At 40.2% G+C, this 22,078-nt stretch overlaps 3 protein-coding genes across 6 annotated transcripts in view; 1 reads left to right on the top strand and 2 right to left on the bottom strand.

Annotated features, from left to right (window-relative positions):
• Positions 1–355: 355 nt before the first annotated feature.
• Positions 356–3,482, bottom strand: LOC146982864 (immunoglobulin lambda-1 light chain-like). The gene is made up of 4 exons (XM_085785595.1): positions 3,323–3,482; positions 2,912–3,237; positions 2,219–2,246; positions 356–866 (listed from the first exon to the last, which is right to left on the bottom strand). The coding sequence occupies exons 1-4, from the start codon at positions 3,360–3,362 to the stop codon at positions 541–543; spliced, it is 720 nt and encodes a 239-aa protein (XP_085641721.1). The 5' UTR covers positions 3,363–3,482; the 3' UTR covers positions 356–540.
• A 2,394-nt stretch (positions 3,483–5,876) lies between these two features.
• Positions 5,877–10,484, bottom strand: LOC146982863 (immunoglobulin lambda-1 light chain-like). Of its 2 annotated transcripts, XM_085784118.1 has the most exons (4): positions 10,335–10,484; positions 9,927–10,249; positions 8,532–8,568; positions 6,890–7,405 (listed from the first exon to the last, which is right to left on the bottom strand). In XM_085784118.1, exons 1-4 carry the CDS (start codon positions 10,372–10,374, stop codon positions 7,071–7,073), a joined length of 735 nt encoding a protein of 244 aa, XP_085640244.1. In that variant the 5' UTR covers positions 10,375–10,484; the 3' UTR covers positions 6,890–7,070. The 2 variants fall into 2 exon arrangements, 1 of the variants encoding a protein (XP_085640244.1); XR_015036279.1 differs by lacking the exons at positions 6,890–7,405; positions 8,532–8,568; positions 9,927–10,249 and adding an exon at positions 5,877–5,994.
• Positions 10,485–16,569: 6,085 nt separating this feature from the next.
• Positions 16,570–22,078, top strand: part of aatka (apoptosis-associated tyrosine kinase a) — a 32,286-nt gene continuing 26,777 nt past the window's right edge. The window contains exons 1-2 of one of the 3 annotated variants that reach the window (XM_085784110.1): positions 16,570–16,755; positions 17,430–17,544. In XM_085784110.1, coding sequence (XP_085640236.1) covers positions 17,463–17,544 — 82 coding nt within the window. In that variant the 5' untranslated portion in view covers positions 16,570–16,755; positions 17,430–17,462. Of the gene's footprint in view, positions 16,756–16,810; positions 17,286–17,429; positions 17,545–22,078 lie in introns of those variants that run through there. The other 2 variants (XM_085784109.1, XM_085784108.1) reach the window with 2 other exon arrangements.

The following is a 22,078-nucleotide window of genomic DNA, read 5'->3' as shown; positions in this document are numbered from 1 at the left end:
GGAGAGGAGAGGAGAGGAGGAAGGAGAGGGCTCTGTGTAACCAGATGTGTCCCCAGCAGTCTAAGCCTATAGCAGCGTAGCTATAAAATAGTTCAGAGCTACCTGAACCAGCCCTAACTAAAAGCTCTGTCATAAAGGAAGGTCTTAAGTATCGACTTAAATATAGTTAGAGTGTCTGCCTCTTTGACCAGAGAGCTGGTTCCACAGTAAAGGAGCCCGGTAACTTACAAAGGAAGATTCTTATCAAGTAAGAATTAAGTAGCAATTGTCTTTTACATATCTCTTCTGCATCTGTAATTGTCTTGACATGAAAATCAGAGGAAAATAACAATCTTGTGACATTTTGTTTTTGAGTTTTTATTGAAATGAATGAATGATGAAAAATGCAGCAGAAGCAAAGCTGATACAACACCTCCACCTAACTGTCACTACATTTATTACAAGCATGCAGACACAGCTTTTCTAACATGGAAACCTTGTAATGAGCAAACAGCACAAAGAGTAAAGCAGCAGATTGTAAAGGCTCATTCTGCTCCTCTACTATTCTTCAGTGAGACAGTCTGACTTGGTGATGCTCTTCTCTGAAGTCTGGGAGCCCAAAGACACTTTACATGTGTAACGCTGATTGTTGTTCCAGTCTGACGTCTGGATGGACAGATAGCTGCTGATTTGGAAAGTCTGGTCTGGTTTTTGAACAGCGGTGCTGGTAGAGATCCCACTGCTCACTGGACTCCCACCAACCAACCAGCTCACATCTGCAAAAGGCCCAGACTGAGTGGACAGACAGACCACAGAGGCTTTGTTGGACTGGAGCTCAGCACTGGACGGAGGGAAGACTGTCAGGACAGGAGGAGGGAGGCTGGAGCCTGAAAATACATGGAGCACATTCATAACATGAGGACCAATCAGATGATTCATACAAAGCATCATAATCATTAATTAGCTACTTTAACAATATAAGAGTCAGTCTGAAGAATTAAACATATACAGTAGCACAGAAAACAGATAGCAATTTTGAAAATGTCTTTTCATTTCAACAATTAACTTCAATATTTTCATATAGGAGCATTTCTATACCGAGAATTAAATAAAGTCTATCTTTCTCTTTCAAAAACATGAAAAACATTAATTGAAAATTGAAATTATTTCAGTCTGTGATAAATTAGTTTATCAGTCACTTTTCCTTTTTATGACTCTTTCAAACAAAGTATTTCATTTTCACATGACAAAATAAAACTCAGGTACATTTAAAATCACCACTTATCATAGGACATTAAACATTTCACACAATATTATTTAAGATTGACGATTTATATTACTTGAGTTTTTGTCAATATATGACTTGCTTACAATTGTGAAAATAATGAGCCTGATGTTGTAATGGTGTCCATCTTACTCAACCATCAACAAACTTTGAATCATTTATAGAAAATATTTGAAATATGGTGATTATTTGCAGATTTTTACCTTCCAAAGTCACAGTCTGGTTGCAAAGTTGATGCATACAGTAAAAACATTCATAAGTAAGTGTAAAATCTTTCGAACAAAAACTCACATGTCTATTTCTTATTTTCCATCAGTTTGAGTCAAAAAGCTAAAATGTGTCTTGTTTAATGATGAGTGTAAAAGTTCTTACCTGTCACAATCAGCTTGGTGCCTTGTCCGAATACCACAGTGATTCAGTTTGTACACATGGCTGTACAAAAACCTCCTGACTCTCACTAATGAGGGGAGTGGAACTGAAACATCCTGTTGAGACCAACTTTCACTGTCAACTTCTCATTCCCTTCATCAGTCTGTTCATCTGACAAAACACTGCTGCTCTTGAAGATTTAACTCTGAATCTGCTGTTGCTTCAGTTTCTTCTAATGGAGACATTGAAATATCTGATATCATGGTTGAATTCAGATTCATGATGGTGAACGTGTTCTCCTCCAGAAGAACATCATTCATTCATCATTATCAACTGCAGCTGTGGTAGAACATTCATTTTGTTTAACATCATGTATTTATGGGCTTCGTAGTGTTCAGTGGTTTGTGTAAGCTCCCCATACACAGTGGTGATAGTTGTTGCTGCAGCGGTCCCAGTTTGATTCCCCTGGTGGCATGAAAGCCCAAAAAACACTAGAAAAAAAAAAAAAAAAAACGTTCATCTTGCAAAATAAAAACAGTCTATTAGTAAATAATACGAATGTTAAAATAACATAATATTCATCACCCTGGTTTAGATACAGCTTGCACTGAGCCTGACGGGAATGTGGAGGCAGCAGGGGTGCAGTGGTAAAAAGGTCAATCAGGAGGTCAGGGCCTGGATCAAGTTCTTATCTGACCTCTGTATGACTTTGTGAAGTATGAACTCTCTGAGCTGTAGAGTGACAGTGCTTTTATGTGTCAAACTGAGTACTTTAACATTCAGCTGAGAGGCTTCATTAGACATGTAAGGTATTTTTTGATTGTAAAGTATAATGTATAATGACTATACAGACAAAACGAAAAAGAAACTTCTGTAAACATAAAATGTTATTCATTTACACTTGTATTGCTGCTACTGTATATTGTGCCCTCTACTTTTTTTTCTTTCTAGTTTAGTTTTATTTGCCCATATTGTAGATTTGTATTTTAGATTTGTAGTTGTTTTAAATGTTTATTGTCTGCACCGAGGGTCTGAGCGAAACACAATTTCAATCCTCTGTACTGTATGTCCTGTACATATTGTAGAATTGACAATGAAGCTGACTTTGACTTTATGTCAGATGAAAGACATTTTAGTTAAATGTGAGTTAATTTGAAATTAGAAAGACATTTTATTGATTTGCAGATGGATTCATTTTCAGTCAAAATGGGCGTGAGGCTTAAAAAGCAGAAGTGTTTGGTGAGGAGGTTTTTGTCACAGTGTAAATCACTGTGATACGAACTCCTTAGCAGAGTTGTCCCATCCTCTACAGTGATAGACAGCAGAGTCTCCTGCCTCTGCTGTCTTTATGATGAACTGATAATCTATGTTTGATGAGGATTTAGAGTTGAATCTGTCTGAGGAGAATCCTGATCCAAAGCTGAGTGAATTGTCACCAAGGAAAAAATATAAAACAAACTGAGGAGCTTCACCAGGAACCTGTTTATACCAAGCCACACCAGCGGTATCATATCTCTGAATGTTGCAGTTGAGAACAACCTCTTGTCCTGTAGAAACTGTGTGGACAGCAGGCGTCTGGGTCAACACTATCACTGCATCAACACCTGTCAACACACACAGAGAAAGACATGAGTGAAAGGTTTGTGTGTGAACATGTGGAGGATGAAAGGAAGGAGAAGAATATCTTACATGTTAGAGCAGTGATGAGAGTGCAGAGGGTCCCCAGCATGTTGTCAGTGTGTGGTGTAAACGTCCCTCACTGTCCAGCTGAGAGGTGAGCAGGGTTGGAGTGTGAGGAGGAGAGAGACTGAAGCTTATAAAGACACTGAGGAGAGAAGAGGAGGAGGAGGAGGAGGAGGAGGAGGAGGAGGAGGAGGAGCTTCGACAGCCAACGGGCGTAATTACAAATTAAATAGTTCCTTATGACATTTTTTAAATCAAATTGTTTGCAAAACCTCAGTAAAATAATTTATTTTCTCCCACATTTGTTGTTGTCTAATCCTGATCCTAACCGATTTCTGACACATTTGTTCCCTTATTTCTTGATCCAACCAGCCCTAATATGCTGTTCTTAAAACATCTCTGTCTGTCACCACCTCCTCAGTGTCTCAGCTTCTCCTGGTTTTACTCCACCACCATCAGGGTCCAGGCTCTGTTGAGTTCCTCCTGTCTCCTGCTCAGTGAAGACTCATCATGTTTGTGGGGTCTAATCACCAAACTCTTTCTATCTTGTTAAACTCAGTAAACACTGTTGCACGCATCCACCTCACCTGTCCTTATTGCTCATAAACATGTATCTTCCTGTTGTGTTTGGATTACTGCTGACCTTTTTGATGATAATATATTAAACTCCATCAGTGATATGAGATTCATTATTTTCATTTTCATTTTTCATGAATCTTTGCATTGTCTTGTATATTTCAGGTTATGGTCTCAATATTTGCACAACATATTTCTACACAGGATTAATCACCAAATTCTCAGTTGCCTGAACCCACTGATTGAATCAGTCACTCTTTTGGCAAAACCATCAGCACTTTTCACCTGTTTAGACACATCTCACCAACACATTTTCATTGTGATGCACCTGTGTTGCAAAATGCTGAGCACAGGTGGCAAAAGTCAAACACAAGTAAAGCACAAGTTTCACCAGTTGAACACAACAACTCAAAATTGATAACACTTATGTCCAATGATGTGAGGGCACATATACTGTAAGCCAGTTCAGGATGAAGTCCTGTGGCCTGATCCAGTACAGAGAAATGATGCAGTGGCTGAGTTGTGCACTTCTCATTTCTATACTTTTGTACTTTATTTTTACATAGGCTTACTGCATGCAAGTGCTAAATGCACAAGATTTCTGTTTGTCTTTGTACTGTACAAGTGCTACGTGTAAATGCACAAGATTTCTGGTTTTTGTACTTCTTTTTTTTTTTTTTTTTTTTTTTTACAGTACTATGTACAAGTGCTAAATGCACAGGTTTTTTGTTTTGCAAGAGGAGAAGATGAGAGACACAGGGTGAAGGAAGAAAGGATGAGGGAGGGAGGGAGGGATGAACTGGGAAGAAAAAATAAGAAGGAAGGAAAAGGGATGAAATGGATGGATGTGAAATGGATGTGGAGAGGGAAGGAGGAGGGTGAAAGAAAGGGAAGGAGAGAAGTGCTACAGTGTAAATGCACAGGTTTTTTGTTTTGCAACATGCATTTAGCCTACAGTGAAGGAGAAACATTTATTTCTACAGCTTCATGTGCTGAGCGTTGTGTTTTCTATTTGTCTATGTAGTGTTTAGTGGCTGCTCAGTAGTGTTTTTAATTTTGATTGACTCGGGGCACGATTTGACAACAGAGTTCAGTTTTGGGCACAGATTGAACTGTTTAGAGGTGAAAGTTTGGTTTTGCAAGAAGAGTCTGAGGTTTTGTGAATGTAGCTTGAAAATTGGGGTTTGTGTTCACAGTTTAGAGAAAATGAGAGAAGCTTTCGAGAAATGTGTCTTAGCAATCGAGAAAAACTGTAATGTGCTTCCTATTCATCCAGATTGGGTTGTGTGAGTTTTAACAGACATAGCAAGTAGTGTATCAACTGCTCCCGTTGTCAGGTTCATGTGTTCACTGTTTGATTCTGTAATAGATGTGTAGCTGGTGTTGTCCTTTCTCCTGATAAAGTGTGACAGTTGAGGGTCCTGTCACTATGCCTCCAGTTGATCATGCGCCCTGGCTACTTGGCCATGGGGATGTCCCTTTGGCCAAGTGGTTAGCGCGCATGACTCTGACCCGGGAGTCTGGGGTTCGAACCCGCCCGGGCCCTCCTCACCTTGCCACAAAAGCACTAAAGAAATTATAGTGCTCACTTTACTTAAGAATTAGTAAAAAATCATCAGTAAGATTGAGGAGGAAACACACACATATTTATCTGTGTGTACTAAAAACAGAGAACTTTAATTCATGACTTTACAATCAGTCCAGATGTATCAGAGTCTCAAAAAGCAGAAGTGTTTAGTGAGGAGGTTTTTGTCACAGTGTAAATCACTGTGATACCCACTCCTTAACAGAGTTGTCCCATGTGTTACAGTAATAAACTGCTGAGTCTCCCTCCTCCACATTGTTGATGATCAAACGATAATCTGTTGTTGACTGATGATTAGATGTGAACTTGGGAGATGAAAACCCTGAACCATAAGTTGGAGAACTGCTTGTTCTGTAAAAATATAGAACAAACTGAGGAACTCCTCCTGGAATCTGTTTGTACCACCAAGCACCATAGTCAGTAACAGAGCCCAGGTTACAGTCCATGGTGACTGTCTCTCCTGTCCTCAGCGTCACAACAGGAGGCTTCTGTGTCACCACCGTCACACCACTCACACCTGGAAACAACAAGATGACACAGAGTCAAGAGAAACACACAGACTGATGAATCCAACATGAGCTGAGAGCTGCAGTAAGTCAGCCTCCTTACATGTTAGAGCAGTGATGAGAGTGCAGAGGGTCCCCAGCATGTTGTCAGTGTGAGCTGAGAACGGCCTTGTAGCTTGGAAAGTGAGCTCACTGCTGACAGATGAGAGGGTTTGGAGGATGAGGAGAGGAGGAGCTGGAGGAGCAATTTAATACAAGACTGAAACTGAGAGTGACTGACAGGAGGAGGAGCTGAGCTTACTGTAAATCTACATGTCAGTTGCTCTTTAGTAACTTTTTGGAGGGAAATGTTTTGAATTACTTTGCTATTGTCACTGAACATGAAACCTTTTGGATCTTTTTTTTCTTCCTCATTTACGTAACTACAAATCCTTGAAAAATCAAATTTTCTTCAATCAACAAGAATCATGTAAAAACTGTTCACTGAAGAACACAAGTGTGTTTCCAGTCAGGGACAGTTTCCTCTTATTTTTCAGAGGTCTGACACTTGACCTCTTCATCTACATGAAGCTATGAGTCAGGAGAGGAGGCCTGCAGGTGCATCCTGGGAAGGAAGAGGGGGAGGAGTAGAGAGGTGATGCTTCACTGATGGAGGATGAAATCTCAGTTTCACTTGCTGCTCATTTTATCTGATTCTTCTAACGTCTCAAATACTGTCAACAACTCAAACGGCTCCTGACTCATAGCTTCATGTAGATGAAGAGGTCAAGTGTCAGGCCTCTGAGAAATAAGAGGAAATTGTTCCTGACTGGAAACACACTTATGTTTTAATGACTGTGAATTATGTTCTTTCATTCTGAAAATTGTGTTAACAAATAAATACAGAATTGTTTCAAATTAAATGTTTTTATTGAACAATTTCTTAAACAAATGCAACAGAAGCAAAGCTGATACAACACCTCCACCTAACTGTCACTACATTTATTACAAGCATGCAGACACAGCTTTTCTAACATGGAAACCTTGTAATGAGCAAACAGCACAAAGAGTAAAGCAGCAGATTGTAAAGGCTCATTCTGCTCCTCTACTATTCTTCAGTGAGACAGTCTGACTTGGTGATGCTCTTCTCTGAAGTCTGGGAGCCCAAAGACACTTTACATGTGTAACGCTTATTGTTGTTCCAGTCTGACGTCTGGATGGACAGATAGCTGCTGATTTGGAAAGTCTGGTCTGGTTTTTGAACAGCGGTGCTGGTAGAGATCCCACTGCTCACTGGACTCCCACCAACCAACCAGCTCACATCTGCAAAACCCTTCGTCTCACTGGGTAAAGTGGACAGACAGACCACAGAGGCTTTGTTGGACTGGAGCTCAGCCCTGATCGGAGGGAAGACTGTCAGGACGGGAGGAGAGAGGCAGGAGTCTGAAAATACATGGAGCACATTCATAACATGAGGACCAATCAAATATAGGCCATAAAAAGTATAGTCAGATTCCATGATTCGCTGGTTTTAAAATACAACCAGCACTCTGAGGAAGTAAAACATTTAATGAAATGAAAAACAGAATTATTTTTTTTAATAAATGATTATAGTTGCAAATCAAGGATTATTTTCTCTTTTTTTCAGTTTAATATTCGCCGTAAAAACAATTTCATAATGGCACTTACTGCATTTTCAGGACAGTAATCTGATCAAATAATCTCAATCTCTGTAATGAAGTCAGATTCATCTGATAGTTTTCTCTTCAGGTGCCAATCAACCCATTACAGATGAAAATATATTTCAAACCCTCTAATTTAGCAATGTTCATTTTACACAGGTTTCTGTAGTGTTAGCCTATATATCACAAAAAATTACAAGGCTTATTATAAATGGTTTTCATCCATCAAAAGTTCCTCAAATAAATTGTGAATGAATTTGGAACAGTAAATTTCAAATATTGTAATTATTTGCAGAGCACTGCGTTCCATTCAAAACCACTGGCAACAAATCTAATTGATAAAAACATTTTTTTCCCAACAAGAATTCTCATTCATATGAATTAGTGTGTTACAAAATTCACATTAAACATTAAAGTTATCAATGACAGCTGGTTTTGTAAAAGGTATTGACATTTCTGAAATATATATAAACACCACTTTGAAATGGTTTTCCAACAGCTAAACTCAATCATAATGGACTGTGAAGGATTTGCAGAAAGAATTATTCCGGGTATTGTGATTATTTGCAGAGCTTTCTGCTCCATTCAAAGACACAGTCTGAGACTAAAGATTGTATGTCTGACTGTTATTTAATGAAATATAAAATATCTTAAACAGGAAATCATAATATTTTCGTTAATATTTAACATATTGTGAATATTAGCGGATCTTTGCCTTAGCCACAGTCTGCTGACAAAGATGATGCATAAAAACATTCAAAATTGATTCTAAAAAAAATTAAAATTAAAATTAAACAAATATTCACATGTAAATGTCTTATTTTCCATCAGTTTGAGTCAAAAAGCTAAAACGTGTCTTGTTTAATGATGAGTGTAAAAGTTCTTACCTGTCACAATCAGCTTGGTGCCTTGTCCGAATACCACAGTGATTCAGTTTGTACACATGGCTGTACAAAAACCTCCTGACTCTCACTAATGAGGGGAGTGGAACTGAAACATTCTGTTGAGACCAACTTTCACTGTCAACTTCTCATATCCTTCATCAGTCTGTTCATCTGACAAAACACTGCTGCTCTTGAAGATTTAACTCTGAATCTTCTGTTGCATCTGTTTCTTCTCATGGAAACGTTGAAATATCTGGTATCATGGTTGAATTCAGATTCATGATGGTGAACGTGTTCTCCTCCAGAAGAGCATCATTCATTCATCATTATCAACTGCAGCCATGGTAGAAGATTCTTTTTTTAGGCAGGTCATCTTTATTTATATAGCGCATTTCATACCAAGGCAACTCAATGTGCTTTACATAAAGCTTTTAAGAACAGCATTAAATAGCATAAAAACAAAAACAAAAAAAGCAGTTAAAAGCAGGAGCAAAGAAGAATAAAAAAAGTAAAAGAACAGAAAATAGAAAAGTTCTTAAAAAGAGCTCAGCTGTAAGCACATGAACAAAAAAATGTTTTTAGCCTGGATTTAAAAGTGCTCACAGCCCTCTTTCCTCGGCATGGAGTCTTGCGGTATCCATGAAACCAGTAGTTTGTTCCAGTTGTGTGCAGCATAACAGCTAAATGCTGTTTCACCATGTCTGGTTTGAACTCTGTGCTCCACTATCTGACCTGAGTCAGTAGATCTCAGAGCTCTATACTCTACTAACATGTCATTCATGTATTCTGGACCTAAACCATTCAGTGATTTGTAAACCAGTAGCAGAACTTCTCTTAGATTTTCCACAATAAAAGCAGCATAAGAGGAAATAATTCAAATGTAAAAGTTACAAAATGCATTACTCTGGTTGAGTTTTACTGTAGATACAGCATACACTGTGAATGCTGGGAACTTGGAGGCAACAGGGTACAGTGGTAAATTTAAGGCCCCAAACAGGTTAATTCCAGCCATAGGTCAGGTCAGTGGTGCATGTAAACTGAATAAATTAGAGATTTTTTTTTAATATATTGTAAAGTATGAAAACACAGTTACTTGTTGAACATTATAGAGTGAGAGTTGTTGCTTTTATTTCTCAAACTGTTTTTCTTCTATAACATTAAATGGAAGCTTCATCTGAGACCTATTTGTGTCTGTAAGGTAAAGACGAATAAGAAATTTGTGTAAAAAATAAATGAGTTCGATGGAAACAGATCAAAGACAGATATTTTTAAAGTTAAAAAAAGTAGAGAGTGAATTTGTTGATGGATTCATTGTCTGTAAAAATGAATGAGAGCCTTAAAAAGCAGAAGTGTTTGGTGAGGAGGTTTTTGTCACAGTGTAAATCACTGTGTTACGCGCTGATTAGCAGACTTGTCCCCTGTTTTACAGTGATAGACAGCAGAGTCTCCTGCCTCTGCTCTCTTTATGATGAACTGATAATCTATGTTTGATGAGGATTTAGAGTTGAATCTTTCTGAGGAGAATCCTGATCCAAAGCTTGGTGAACTATGTGAGTGGTAAAATCTCAGAACGTACTGAGGAGCTTCACCATGAACCTGTTTATACCAATATACATATCTGTCATCATCTCTCTGAATGTTGCAGTTGAGAACAACCTCTTGTCCTGTAGAAACTGTGTGGACAGCAGGCGTCTGGGTCAACACTATCACTGCATCAACACCTGTCAACACACACAGAGAAAGACATGAGTGAAAGGTTTGTGTGTGAACATGTGGAGGATGAAAGGAAGGAGAAGAATATCTTACATGTTAGAGCAGTGATGAGAGTGCAGAGGGTCCCCAGCATGTTGTCAGTGTGTGGTGTAAACGTCCCTCACTGTCCAGCTGAGAGGTGAGCAGGGTTGGAGTGTGAGGAGGAGAGAGACTGAAGCTTATAAAGACACTGAGGAGAGAAAAGGAGGAGGAGGAGGAGGAGGAGGAGCTTTTACATTCAACAGTCTTCATCAAACAAATCTGAAACATCATGACCTCTGATGTTCTCAGACATCTTCTGTCACAATGTTTTGAGATATAGAAGTTAGAATGTTGGAAATATGTAGAGTTTATTCTGATTAATCTAATGGAAACATCATAAATCTGAGAATTTGGATGATCCGTCTGAGAATTTGTTGCAAGTTTTCTTTAAATTGACTCTCCAAGACTATTCTACCACATAAGGAAATTTAAATATTAACAATCATGGAAATATCATAAGGAGTTGGGCACATTCCATATAGGACTGTCCTATGGTACTGTCCTTCTGCGGTGGTTCTGAAAAACCTTGAAGGAGGCTTAAACAGCCTTTACCAGAATCCCCACAATCAGCTATGCCTGTTAATGGATAAGGCTCTAATGCCACCAGGCCTTACCAAAGCAGAGCTCCAGTAACTGGTTTTATTGTTGCAGCTCAGCTCATATTACGCAAGTGGAAGACCCCACATAAACCAGAGATTGTGGAGTGGTTAAAACTCATGACAGAGACTGCTGCCTTTGAAAAGATGAATGCCAGGGTTCATAATGTTGAAAAAGAGAGGGTTGCCTGCATACTCTTTAAGGATGTCACAGTGATTTTATTCACACTTGCACGAACGTTTTCAATCGTGTGGTCTTCTTCAGGTGCCAACAGAACAAAGGAACGCTCAAATGCATAAACAACCAACATCACACATACAAAAAATCACCAAAGTTACAAAACAGATATTGATAAATCATTAAAGTTACAGAGCAAGTATTAAAAACCCTCAATGCCATTGTATCTTCCCTGAGATAGGCTACATTGGCATCGAGCACGTTAAACCCCCCAGAAGAGGTGGAGACCACAATAGTCTCCTATTGAAAAGAGAGAGCTTCTATATCTTCACCCTCCAAACACTAACCCCCAGAGGCCTAAACCAGGAGTATGATATCAAGCATTTTCTTTAGTCTCCTAAAAACAGGTTTTTAATACTTGCTCTGTAACTTTAATGGTTTATCAATATCTGTTTTGTAACTTTGGTGATTTTTTGTATGTGTGATGTTGGTTGTTTATGCATTTGTATCCATTTTGGATCATATACACGTTGTTTCTGAAATATTTTATTGCAAATGTGTTCCCACTGATTATATTCATGTGTTTTTCTGGGCCCAGTTGTTGAATGATAGTGTATGATTGCCTTTAAGTTGTAAGATGAGTGTATTATTTTTTTTTATCAATGTTATGTTTTATTTTATATTTTTCAGATTTTTTTTTCTCTTTGTCCTATCTATCTGTTTCTCCTTTTTACTTTCTTAAACAGACTATTCATTTGTTTATGCCATATCTGTAACATTTAAAATGTCTGGAAAGTTATGTTAAAACAAATACAAATTTGAATGACAAAAGAAATATTAACAATCATGATAAACAATTATTTTATGTTCAGAATTCAGATTTATAGAAAACTTCCCCCTGATGGTTTCACTCACAGTCTACATATGATATGTTGTGTTTTTGTGTTTTGTGCACACACACATAACAAAGTGTGTAGATGTATTCTAACACTTGTAAAAAATATAATTTATGTTAAAAAAATGGAATCATTAAGGATCATGAAAATGATTTAATGATCACCCTCATTGTTTGAGTCAACATGTGTCAGAGTCTGATTAAACAGAAGTGTTTAGTGAGGAGGTTTTTGTCACAGTGTAAATCACTGTGATACGTTCTCACTAACAGAGCTGTCCCATGTGTTGCAGTAATAAACTGCTGAGTCTCCCTCCTCCACATTGTTGATGATCAAACGATAATCTGATGTTGACTGATGATTAGATGTGAATTTGGGAGAGGAGAAACCAGAGCCATACGTTACATAGCTCCAATTATGACGAAATATCAACACAAACTGAGGAACTCCTCCTGGAATCTGTTTATACCAGTAACCAGCATCAGTAACAGAGCCCAGGTTACAGTCCATGGTGACTGTCTCTCCTGTCCTCAGCGTCACAACAGGAGGCTTCTGTGTCACCACCGTCACACCACTCACACCTGGAAACAACAAGATGACACAGAGTCAAGAGAAGACTGATGAATCCAACATGAGCTGAGAGTAAGTCAGTAAGTGCAGTAAGTCAGCCTCCTTACATGTTAGAGCAGTGATGAGAGTGCAGAGGGTCCCCAGCATGTTGTCAGTGTGTGGTGTAAACGTCCCTCACTGTCCAGCTGAGAGGTGAGCAGGGTTGGAGTGTGAGGAGGAGAGAGACTGAAGCTTATAAAGACACTGAGGAGAGAAGACAAGGAGGAGGAGCCTATATACTCAATGTCCTTTCAAATAAATCAGAAACATCATGACCTCTGATGTTCTCAGACATCTGTCGTCACTTATTTTGAGATATAAAGTAGAAGTTAGGATGTTGAGAGTTTATTCTGATTCATCTAATGGACACATAAATCTGAGAATCTGGATGATCTGTCTGAGAATTTGTTGCAAGTTTTCTATAAATTGACTATAAATTTCTATATTTTTGACTATAAATTTCTATAAATTGAATGACAAGAAAGATTCACATTTATTGAAAACAATAATTAACGTAAAATACTTTGTTGATGCTTTATACATGTAGCAAAGTAGACTATTCCACCACATAAGAAAATTTAAATATTAATTATAGCTGATGCGCAGCGATGGGTCGGGTCCGGGCTATTTTTTGGCAAATTTAGGCAAATTCTGAGCAACAAACAGGAGAATAGGAAGACAAGACAGTTGACTTTATAATGTTCACTTTGCACCGGTTGAGAATTGAACCCACAGCCCCTGGAATCAAAGACCATTGCCTATCATACTGAGCTAATTGGCAAGTAGCAGTTTCATAGTGGCTTCACAAATAGAGTAAGCCATTCACTGTCGTGCAGGCAGATTTGAAACCACTGTAAAAAGAGGTAAAATTCTGATATGTATTTGTTAAACATCTACTGTGACTCTAAGATTTTGTACCTTTGTTTCACAAAGGCTATCTGGTGTTTTAGTTAACACCCTTGTTGGGTCTTGAACATGCTTAGCAGCCCGGACCCTAAATACAATAGTGTCCTGGCAGCTTAGCTGCCCGGACCCTAACAATCATGAAAAACTATTATTGTATGTTCATAATTCAGATTTATAGAAAACATTCCCCCGATAATTTCACTCACAGTCAAATATGCTGTGGTTTTGTGTTGTTTGCACACACACATAACAAAGCATATTCAGTAGATTTATTCTAACACTTAAAAATAGGATTCCTGTGAAAAAAAAAAGATTAAAAAAAAAGATTAATTTAATGCTTATAATTCAGATTTATAGAAGAAATCACCCTGATTGTTTGAGTCAACATGTGTCAGAGTCTAAAAAGCAGAAGTGTTTAGTGAGGAGGTTTTTGTCACAGTGTAAATCACTGTGATACGTACTCCTTAGCAGAGTTGTCCCATGTCTGACAGTAATAAACTGCTGAGTCTCCCTCCTCCACATTGTTGATGATCAAACGATAATCTGATGTTGACTGATGATTAGATGTGAATTTGGGAGATGAGAAACCAGACCCGTACGTTACAGAGCTCCAACTGTGATGAAATCTCAGTACAAACTGAGGAACTCCTCCTGGAATCTGTTTATACCAGCGAGCAGCACTGCCAGTAACAGACCCCAGGTTACAGTCCATGGTGACTGTCTCTCCTGTCCTCAGCGTCACAACAGGAGGCTTCTGTGTCACCACCGTCACACCACTCACACCTGGAAACAACAAGATGACACAGAGTCAAGAGAAACACACAGACTGATGAATCCAACATGAGCTGAGAGCTGCAGTAAGTCAGCCTCCTTACATGTTAGAGCAGTGATGAGAGTGCAGAGGGTCCCCAGCATGTTGTCAGTGTGAGCTGAGAACGGCCTTGTAGCTTGGAAAGTGAGCTCACTGCTGACAGATGAGAGGGTTTGGAGGATGAGGAGAGGAGGAGCTGGAGGAGCAATTTAATACAAGACTGAAACTGAGAGTGACTGACAGGAGGAGGAGCTGAGCTTAAAACCTATGACCCCTGATGATGGCTATGCATGTTTCAAACATAAATTCTAAAATTGTATGATGCATTTTTTTTTATATATCTTTAAATGACTCAGTGTTTGTGTGATGATGAATGATTGTCAGAGAAATATGTGTATGCCCTGTTCAAGAGTTAAAATGAATTAAAATGAATAAATAAAATGAAACACTTTTCCACCTGATAATATTAATGTTATGAAGTTAGTTATAACTTCTTTATTTTTAAAGTCCAGCTCCATTACATGTTTATATTGTTTTTAACATAAATCATTTGACCAAGTACCTATTTAAACATATTTTTAATGTTTTAATGTTATAGGCTAAAATGATAAAATATCTTCCAGGATATGGCTCGTTACACATACAACACACAACAGGCAACGCAACCTACCACTGAATGCTAATTCTTAATTTACATGAAGTCAAATAAAGACAGGCGGCCTGCAGGTGCATCCTGTAGAAGAGAGATAAGAAAAACCCTGATCTACCGAAATCAAGGGTTGTGTGAGTGCATAATGTGTGTGTGTGTGTGTGTGTGTGTGTGTGTGTGTGTGTGTGTGTGTGTGTGTGTGTGTGTGTGTGTGTGTGTGTGTGTTTAAACTACTTCAATTATCTCAACTGTCCTCTGTGCCTTTCCAAATAGTAATCCAGTGCTGCTCTCTAGTGGGCAAACTACAGAACAACACTCTGTACTCTATTATAGGGTTAGGGTTAGTTATAGTTATATTTCCTTATGCACAGTAGTCAGGTTGAGCAAACAACAATAACATATCAAACAAATAGGTTCTTCATCTTTTTAAAATGTAAAATCAAAAGTTGTAAGTAATTCCATGAAGTTAATCCACACATAAAGATTCAAATGAATTCCTAAAACAAAAAAAACAAAAACAAAAAACATATATATATTTCACAGAGTGGCATAGTATGGCATAGCAATAATCAGAATGTATATTCATACTGTACATCTATTTAGGAACAGTGAGATGTATCTGTCTATCTGTCTCAATTAGGCTACTGCTACTTACCACCAGAGGGCATCAGCGTGAGTGTGTCTGTGTGTGTGAGAGGATAAGAAAGTAGATGGAGATGGGGGAAGAGTATGGGGACTTTCGATAGCAATGCTCTTTTTGACTTATTTTGTTTCTGTGCATTTGGAAACTATCTGAAAAAACATTTGGAAAATATCTGACAGTTTGTACAGATGATCAGAATACAAATCAAAACAAACAACAATGACAGCAACAAAACAGTTTAGACCATAGTGCAAAGCAACAGCAAGTTCTGAATCTGAATGCAGATGCAAGTCAAGTCACTGTGGGTTGTTAAATCATCTAGCTACAAACAAAATGTGGCATTTCAGTGAAGTCACCATCCCATGATAGAAAGTCTCAGTATCAAGTGATCATTGGGTTGGAGGACGTGTTTTGCAGGATGCAGCCTTCTCCTACAGCTCACTGCCTGCCATACCTCACCTGCAGGGCCGTTGTATAGGGGAGAAAGGTGATGATAATTCTAGGGGCCCAGCGCCCAGTAGGGCCCCACAAAAAAAACCCAGTAGTCTAATCTTTGTATGACTGAATTATTCTGCTTAGACCCTGACTAATACTCATATTAATGCTGCATTAGCATCAAAACAAAGTAGGCTATATAAAAAATTATAATATGTGTAGTCTAAGAAAAAAAACAGAAAAGTCAGGGGCCCACTTTAGTATTCTTTCAGGGGGCCCAGAATTCCTAGCAACGGCCCTGCTCACCTGTCCAATAGTCGTCCTGTTTATAGTTTTCCCGCGTCTGCCAGTCACCTGACCATCTGCAGCTTTAACCCACAGCTTGTCAACTGGCATGTGTAGCTACCTGTTCATTAACCTCCCCACCCAACTGTCTGCTTCTTTGCTGTGACTGGATGGATCCAGCAGATTCTATTAATGGTGGCTCTACTTCCGGGTTCTCCAGAGTGAGGACAGGAGCAACGGTTGATGACAATATGCCTATGTTCTCAGTTTAAGTTAACACATTGATTCATCAACTTCCACAACACGCGCGCGACCACGCACGCACGCACGCATGCACGAGCACTTGCAGGACTGCTCTGTCAAGTGTGTCGGAGAAATCCGGAGCGTGACGGAAACCAAACCGTGGTTGTTTTCAAGATGATCCTCAGGTAAGTGAATGTGTTTTTACTTTGAAGGTCTTTAACGGAAGTGCTTTTGTTGCCTACTAAATCTCGCTTCACACTGGTGCAAAATGTCGCGCAGTCTTTCTGTACCCAAGCTGGAACGCAAATGCGCACGTCGCTGACCGACGCATCTTCTTAAAAAAAAAAAGGAAAAAAAAAGCGAATCATCTGCTGTGCCAGTAATCGGCATGTTACATGTAGCGGGGGCCGAGGAGCAAACAGAGCTTTATCTGAAAAGAGGGCGAATGGGATATCACCAAATGTTTGGAGCAGTGAAGATTTGACAGTGTATAAAACCGGGGTAAATAACGGATCAGCGTTTCACCGGGTGACCTCGTAGATGCACTAAGACCTGTCCAGAATCACAAGAACGAAGGCGCGAGCCGGGGATATTGCTGTCAAACAAGTCCACCAACAGATGTGGTAAAAATGGAAACGACTGTCAACATCTGTCTCCAAATCTGTTCGAGCTGAAGGTGGAGCGGGATTTTCTTTTTGGGGGGGCTCTCTGTGAGGTGTGATGGAATAAAACGCTGCGCATTACAGCCTCTGCTCCAGCTCACCTACATTTTTAAATGCAACCCGAGTTAAGAATTTAGTCTTGACCTTTTTTTCCCCCCCTTGTGTGTGTGTGTGTGTGTGTGTGTGTGTGTGTTTAGGCTTTTGCTATATTCTGCAACGCAACGAGGAGGATGGTCTTTGCCCTACATGTGATTGTCATGTCTTCGGCGTTTTTCAACCCCAGTTTTGCCTTCAGCTCTCACTTTGATACAGGTAAGGCTGAAACTGATGACTTGGATGAGATGAGGGTGTTTATCCATTTGCTGCAGATCTGCCTCTTATTTGGATGTTGTTTTTTTGCTGCTCTCCTCTGTATCTATGTCTTGGTGCTATAACACTGTATATATAATTTCCTTAGTCACTAGCAGCAGCAGCAGCATCGCCATAACACCATCAGCATCAGCAGCAGCATCATCAACAACACACCATCATGACTACAGGCAGCTTAAACATCAAAAGATGAGCTCAGGTGTGGATGCTTTACATTCAGTCAGTCCCTTCAGCTGTGGTGAGAGGAGGGTTAAAAGTTGGTGCCTGCAGTCAATCTGCATAGTCCTCCATGTACATCACTGCAGCTGAGTGTGTGCATGTGTATGCTGCTGTATGTCTTTGCTGCTGTGATCATGCTGTATGTGTGTGGTGACAGTGACACTGTTACAGAGGTGACCTGCAGGCAGAGAGGTGCATGGTGGCTCTGCTGTTTTTAAAGGTTGCGATACTTTGCGCCCGCTCAGATGCAGTGTTTAATCATCCTCTGGGTTGCGGGGTGATCCTTGGCAAAAGGAGAGCCCAGGTGCTGCTGCAGTGCTACGGGACCACCGAGCAGGAAGTCATGGCTGTTGCAGACGAGCCTGCCTGTGTGAGGGCTTGAATTAGAGCAGAATAAATAACTGTGCGTGAGTGTAAACAGGACCGAGAGAGTCCTGAACTGGAGGCAGTGTGCTTGGCATACAAATGATGGTGAGGCCAGTGGCTTTCAAGTTTCAGGCGCTATCTCTCCCCCCCAAACTGCAGACTATATGAGTGATCTCTGATCCTTCTTTGTATAATTATTCCACCCTCCTCTATCTTCCCAATGGCTCTCTTCACTTCTCAGTCTGTGTATCTAATCTCTGCTGCTGCTCAGTCAGGATGTGACTCTTAAAGTGGCTCCCATTGGAAAATCAAATTGGTTATTTGCTTTACATGAGCTATGCTGCCTCTGTGTGAGTGGAAATAAGACAGTAATTGTGACAATACCTCAACCTGACACTTTATTAAGCTAAAGCGCCATAGCAACTAAATGAAGAGTGAAGAATTCTGGACAGATGCTTTTTCCAGCACAGAATATTTTTACATGCATTTAGTTTTGCATCGATATAAATAGAAGATTAATACATATAATGCACTAATGTGGCATGAGAATCAGGCAGATTTGTTCATGAATGTTGAACTGTCAGCTGTGAGATGCACTACAAAGAGAGACAGTATTTAGATATTTGGAAAACCGCTCTGAGAACAGTTCTCAGTCTGGACTGTGGAGTGGGTGCTGCTGAGCCGGCCATTGCTCTTTCTGTGCAGCTGAAACATGATACAAACCTACCAGAGGATTGTAATCTTTTAATTTGAAGCAAAATAAATGGCTCCCAGCTGAACTGATGGGTAAAAATGCCTGCTAACCGTGGCTCTTCTGGGGCATCTCTTAACTCAATTGTCTTGGTATTGTTCTCCTGGAGGTGGTCACAGGTTTGGAAAATGTTCCCCTCAGGAATGTGCAGGGTGCTCAAATGCTCATATTTTCCTCTCTCAGCTGATGGTAGCAGCATGAATAGCTTCAGTGACAGGTCAAGAGTGCATGCATCAGGATTGGTTAGATTTAGGTTGGGGGTGGGGCAAGAGTGGGCATGTATGTGTAGCTTTGTATGTAGCTAGAAAAGACATTGAGGGATGGATAGTCACTCCCCTGTTATAATGATCTAAATATCTCATAAGAGCAGCACCACAGTATGATCCTGTTCCTCCCCAGTAATTGGACTGAGAATCAATGTTGCCAAGGTGATGCAGGGGGGGCGTGTGAGGAGGAACCAATCATTCTCATGGCCAGTGCTAAGGACATAGATGCTAGAGTCCCTTAAAAGGGAGGGAAACACTGGGGCAGGAATAGCTTCCAACTGGCTGTAATTCTTGAAAATGTTGTGGGAATAGAGTAGCAGATTAATAAAATACATTTAAACATACCCAAGGGAGGAAAAAAAGCACTGTCACATGATGAGTAATTGTCAGAAGACCCAAACAACGGTCGGACAGCTTGATAGCAATGTCGAAATATGATGGGGAGAAAAAAACACATCACATGCTCAGCCATTTTGGATTTAGCAAAGCCTTTGACCATTCTAACCAAGGATTGATTTAAGATCAAATCTCAAATTCAGACAGCGTTTGAACTGTAGCACCCCCCCCCCCCTCAAGCCATCCTCCACAGCAGCACTCCCCCTCTATGCCCTGGGCTATGTAAGAACATAGTGTGCTCTACCTCTGCATACACAATCACACACATGCACAAACACACGCAGGCAGAGGAAAAACAACCGTGTAGGCCAGGTCAGTCGTCACATTGCATGGAATTAAATTGAACCGTCAGTTGGGGACGGACACACCGTAGCACGGCTGTCGATCACCTGACTATGTTGGTCAGTGAGTGGGATGGGGTGGAGGGTGGGGGTCTTGCCCAATGTATGTGGCATTCTGCACCAGTTTACTGTACAGCTGGCACCTGGCTTACTACTGCTTCAGGACCACGGAGAGCTCTCCCGTCAGGAAAGAGAGCAGATGCCAGCGTGTGTGGAGGGTAGCTGGTTTTTTTTTTTTCTGAAAAACCTGGCTGCCTCCTAGGTAGAGACTTAATATGCATCACGTCACTGTCAGGACAACGGAAGACAGACTGACCTGGATGACAGCACTGATACACCAACAAGCTGATAATGCAGCACTGTGGGAGAGTGTCTTTCAGCAGTCTCTGCTGATGCCTGGAGGTGGCAGTGGTGGCCAGAGTGCATGTTAAGGTACAGCATCTTGATGTAGAGGAAAAACACACACACACATTTTCTATCAGTCCACATAATTCATAAAGCACATTCCACATGCAGGGAATCGTACACGTGTTTCCCCATGCACATGGACGCAACACTGACGGCTGTAACCAAGGTGGTAGTGATGACAGAGGGGAAAGATGTTAAAAATGGTATCTTGATTTGCTCTCAGCGCTCCTCCCACTGACTGGGTCAGGACAAGGCAGCCACCGCTGACTATTTGATTATTCATCTCTCCATGTGTAACACCAAGCACTTTAGTTACATAAGTCTGCCTCTGGAGGAAGTGGAAAAAGAATGAAGTGGATTTGAGCAGTCAAGGGGAACCATCTATGTCTCCTCTATGTGCTCTCTGTGCAATGATGTGGGCGATGTGGGTTTTGTGGTGTCACACTCACTGAAGGCTTGTGCGTGTGAAACTGCGTGGTTGTTTGTTTTTAGAGAGGGACCCATGCAGTATTTAATTTGTCACCAAGCTCTCTATCACTTCTGGTTGAATTAACAGTAAATGCTGGAGCGCACCGACAGCCATGTAGCAAACACCTCAAATGGCGGTGAGATTTACTGACGAATGTGCTCTGGTTAGATTTAGTGGGCTCATTTCTTTCTCTGATGATGATAAAAAAAGAAGGCAGGAAGGGAAATAACAAGCAGCCATGTTCTTGTGTTTGAAAGGACGGGACTGAAAAGATGTTTGGGTGGAAGATGTGTGTGTGCAAATTCACAGCATGTGTATGTGTGGGAGTGTAGCACTAGGAAAACATCAAAATATGGGAGGAATAATAAATGGAGCATGGGAGTGTGCATAAGTCACACTAACTTGTTTTGCTCAGGTATGTTTGCATTTCATTACACACACACACACACACACACACACACACACACACACACACACACACACACACACACACACACACACACACACACACACACACACACACACAAACACAAACACAAACACACACAGCCTTTGTCTGCATCATGAGACTCTGAAATGTCATCTCAAGTGCATATTTGTATGGCTGCATATGGTTTTCACATGCATTTAATTTGTGGTTATCAACCAGAAGTCCTAAGCAGACAAGGGCCCAAATATTCCTTCCTGGAGTGTGTGTGTGTGTGTGTGTGTGCACACTGTGCAGATGCTCTTTTCATACAGTAGATTATATTTTACGGGTGAAACCTTTACAGAGCCAAAGATTAAGAAAAAAAAGCCATTTTTGACCAGCTGTTTCCTTAACTTATTCAAGAAAAATGTACATTGATTGTGCTCTGTTTCAGTGATAGAGTAATGCTGCAGATCTGTCAACATTGCCTATACCCTACTTCAAACAGACTGCACAGACGAGACTTTATGCAACTGGTCCCTACTAGATGTTTAAAATGATTGGTAGTGCCTTCTCACAGGTTTGTTAGTGCTGGTCCTTGTCAGAATTTACATCTCTCATAAACTGTGTTGCTTCCTGTCGCAAAGAGGATCTTTGAATCCTCAGTCGAGTTTCCTCCTCTACTAGACTCGAGAGGATAAACATGTTTTCATTCCATGCAACCGTCTGTTTGCCAGTGTGATAAACGATGAACAGCTTTTGTTCCATTTGTGTGGAACAGTAGCTCTTATTCCTTTTGTGCTGCATAATAATCACCCAATTCAGCAAATTTACCCTCAGAATCTAACCCTG

This window comes from Trachurus japonicus, chromosome 8 (assembly GCF_045865225.1).
Source record: "Trachurus japonicus isolate A0001 chromosome 8, Traja_1.0".
NCBI classification, from domain to species: Eukaryota; Metazoa; Chordata; class Actinopteri; order Carangiformes; family Carangidae; genus Trachurus; species Trachurus japonicus.
The sequence above is the reverse complement of the archived record's forward strand: the minus strand, read 5'-3'. Positions and strand labels throughout refer to the sequence as shown.